The 1,835-nt window shown below is 36.8% G+C and overlaps 1 protein-coding gene across 2 annotated transcripts in view; it reads right to left on the minus strand.

Annotated features, from left to right (window-relative positions):
• The window catches only part of nfatc2ip (nuclear factor of activated T cells 2 interacting protein), a 63,577-nt gene extending 62,631 nt beyond the window's left edge, over window positions 1-946 (minus strand). For both annotated transcript variants that reach the window (XM_056288324.1, XM_056288323.1), the window contains exon 1: window positions 929-946. In XM_056288324.1, coding sequence (XP_056144299.1) covers window positions 929-943 — 15 coding nt within the window. In that variant the 5' untranslated portion in view covers window positions 944-946. The remainder of the gene's footprint in view (window positions 1-928) is intronic.
• Window positions 947-1,835: the final 889 nt, after the last annotated feature.

The following is a 1,835-nucleotide window of genomic DNA, read 5'->3' on the forward strand; positions in this document are numbered from 1 at the left end:
CATGCGACTTTACATTAATTACATGAAACGATGTTTGCATATATTTATTTCGATCCGTCACAATCATCCGAAACGTTCGCCAATATACCGTGTGGTTTGCCGGTCACTAGCGCTAACCATTTTTGATCGCGCTAAAACAGTTAACACCGGCATCAAGCAATCAAAACTGCGTCAAGCAAGGAAACTTTATTTCCGGTTTAGTGGTTCCTTTTCAAAATAAACACCACACACGCCTTGTCTTTTAAATCGCAGATGTCGTCGCTTCATCAAATTATTAACTCCCACCACACTAAATTATTGTAAATTGACATTTCCTTAAATGCGAGTCCAAACAATTGATTAAACCTGAGTCCAGCCAAGTTGATGTAAAATGGTTGTCTCTCATGGTAAATTCTCCAACGCTATCTGCCATCTTTCATGTTGGTCTCTTACAGCAAGGGTACGTGTTTTAATATTATGGGTATATACTTTTCGATTTTCTCAACGACTCAGTTTCTCTTGATGTTGTACAACTCAATGCATATTATATAATTTGACATCACCATGGCTATATAAAATAGGCAGTTATACATCTTATCTGTATTTCTCAGTTAAAACTGGTTATTGTTATCGCCTGATTCACAAAATCAAACAATATAGTACTTGGGTACATTAACGGTATCTAGCCTGAGACTTTAATTTTCATCGTAATTGTCACATCTCTGCGTTCTGTTACAAACTTATTTTGAAAATCGTAACCAATAGTATTGTTCTAACTAATGTCCATTAATTTGACGCTAACTATTGTAACAAAAATTTTACTGGCAGATAACATTAATACACCCTGAGTGGTGACGCCTCGTTGAACCCCACGTTGTCAATAAGTACGAGTAAAACCAAAAACTGATACGGTTTATTACTGTTTCGAGCAGAAACGACTTGTACTTACCACTACATCGGCCATCACGATAGCGTTTGAGATACGTCATCAGCGGAGGCGCTATGTGATTGGTGGAACTGAACCAATCCGTGCAGAGTCGACTCTCCGTGTTTTCGGGCGCAAGTTTAAATTCCAACAGAAAAGCATTTTGATTACCGTAATGTCAATATAAAAGCATCGCAAAGTATAAAATTCCACCTGTAAAGATTGATATTGATTTTATTTCGAACATTGTTAAAATAACAAAATAAAACATATAGGTTGGAATACAAGAACAAATGGAAATAATAGTGAACATATTTTACAAACTCTCTGTAACAAAACAAGTAATAACTGGACCATGTTCGAAAAGGGCGTAGGATGAAGTAAAGAACTTTTCTGGTCCTACCCCTTTCTTATACATTATCAGTCAAATCAAAACAAAACAAAACTTTTAAGACAAAAAAGTGAAAAAAATGTATGGAAATCAAAATAAACAAAACAGTACAAGTCAAACAAGGCACCTTACACGTCATGTATCATGTCATGTTATTCCAGTCCACCTCTTTGTTCATCCATCCTATATCTGTTCAATATTTTATTTTTAAAGAGTTGTTTAAACTTACTTATTGATGACATGATGATGCTGGTCGCGTGGCTTGGGTCCTGGACTGCTCCGTTGGCACGTGGACACTGCTTGGCATCCTGTGCATCATGTTCTTCATAAATTTTATGTCCATTATAATTCTGTTATCCTCTTTCAATGTTGTATTATGTAAATTGCGTGAACACAACATCCATTGCACGCTGTCCGTCTTGGGAGAGAGATCCCTCCTCTGTTGCTCTCCCTGAGGTTTCTTCCTATTTTTTCTCCCTGTTAAAGGGGTTTTTTAGGGAGTTTTTCCTTATCCGATGAGAGGGTCTAAGGACAGGATGT

Source organism: Lampris incognitus, chromosome 10, assembly GCF_029633865.1.
Source record: "Lampris incognitus isolate fLamInc1 chromosome 10, fLamInc1.hap2, whole genome shotgun sequence".
In the NCBI taxonomy this organism is placed as follows: Eukaryota; Metazoa; Chordata; class Actinopteri; order Lampriformes; family Lampridae; genus Lampris; species Lampris incognitus.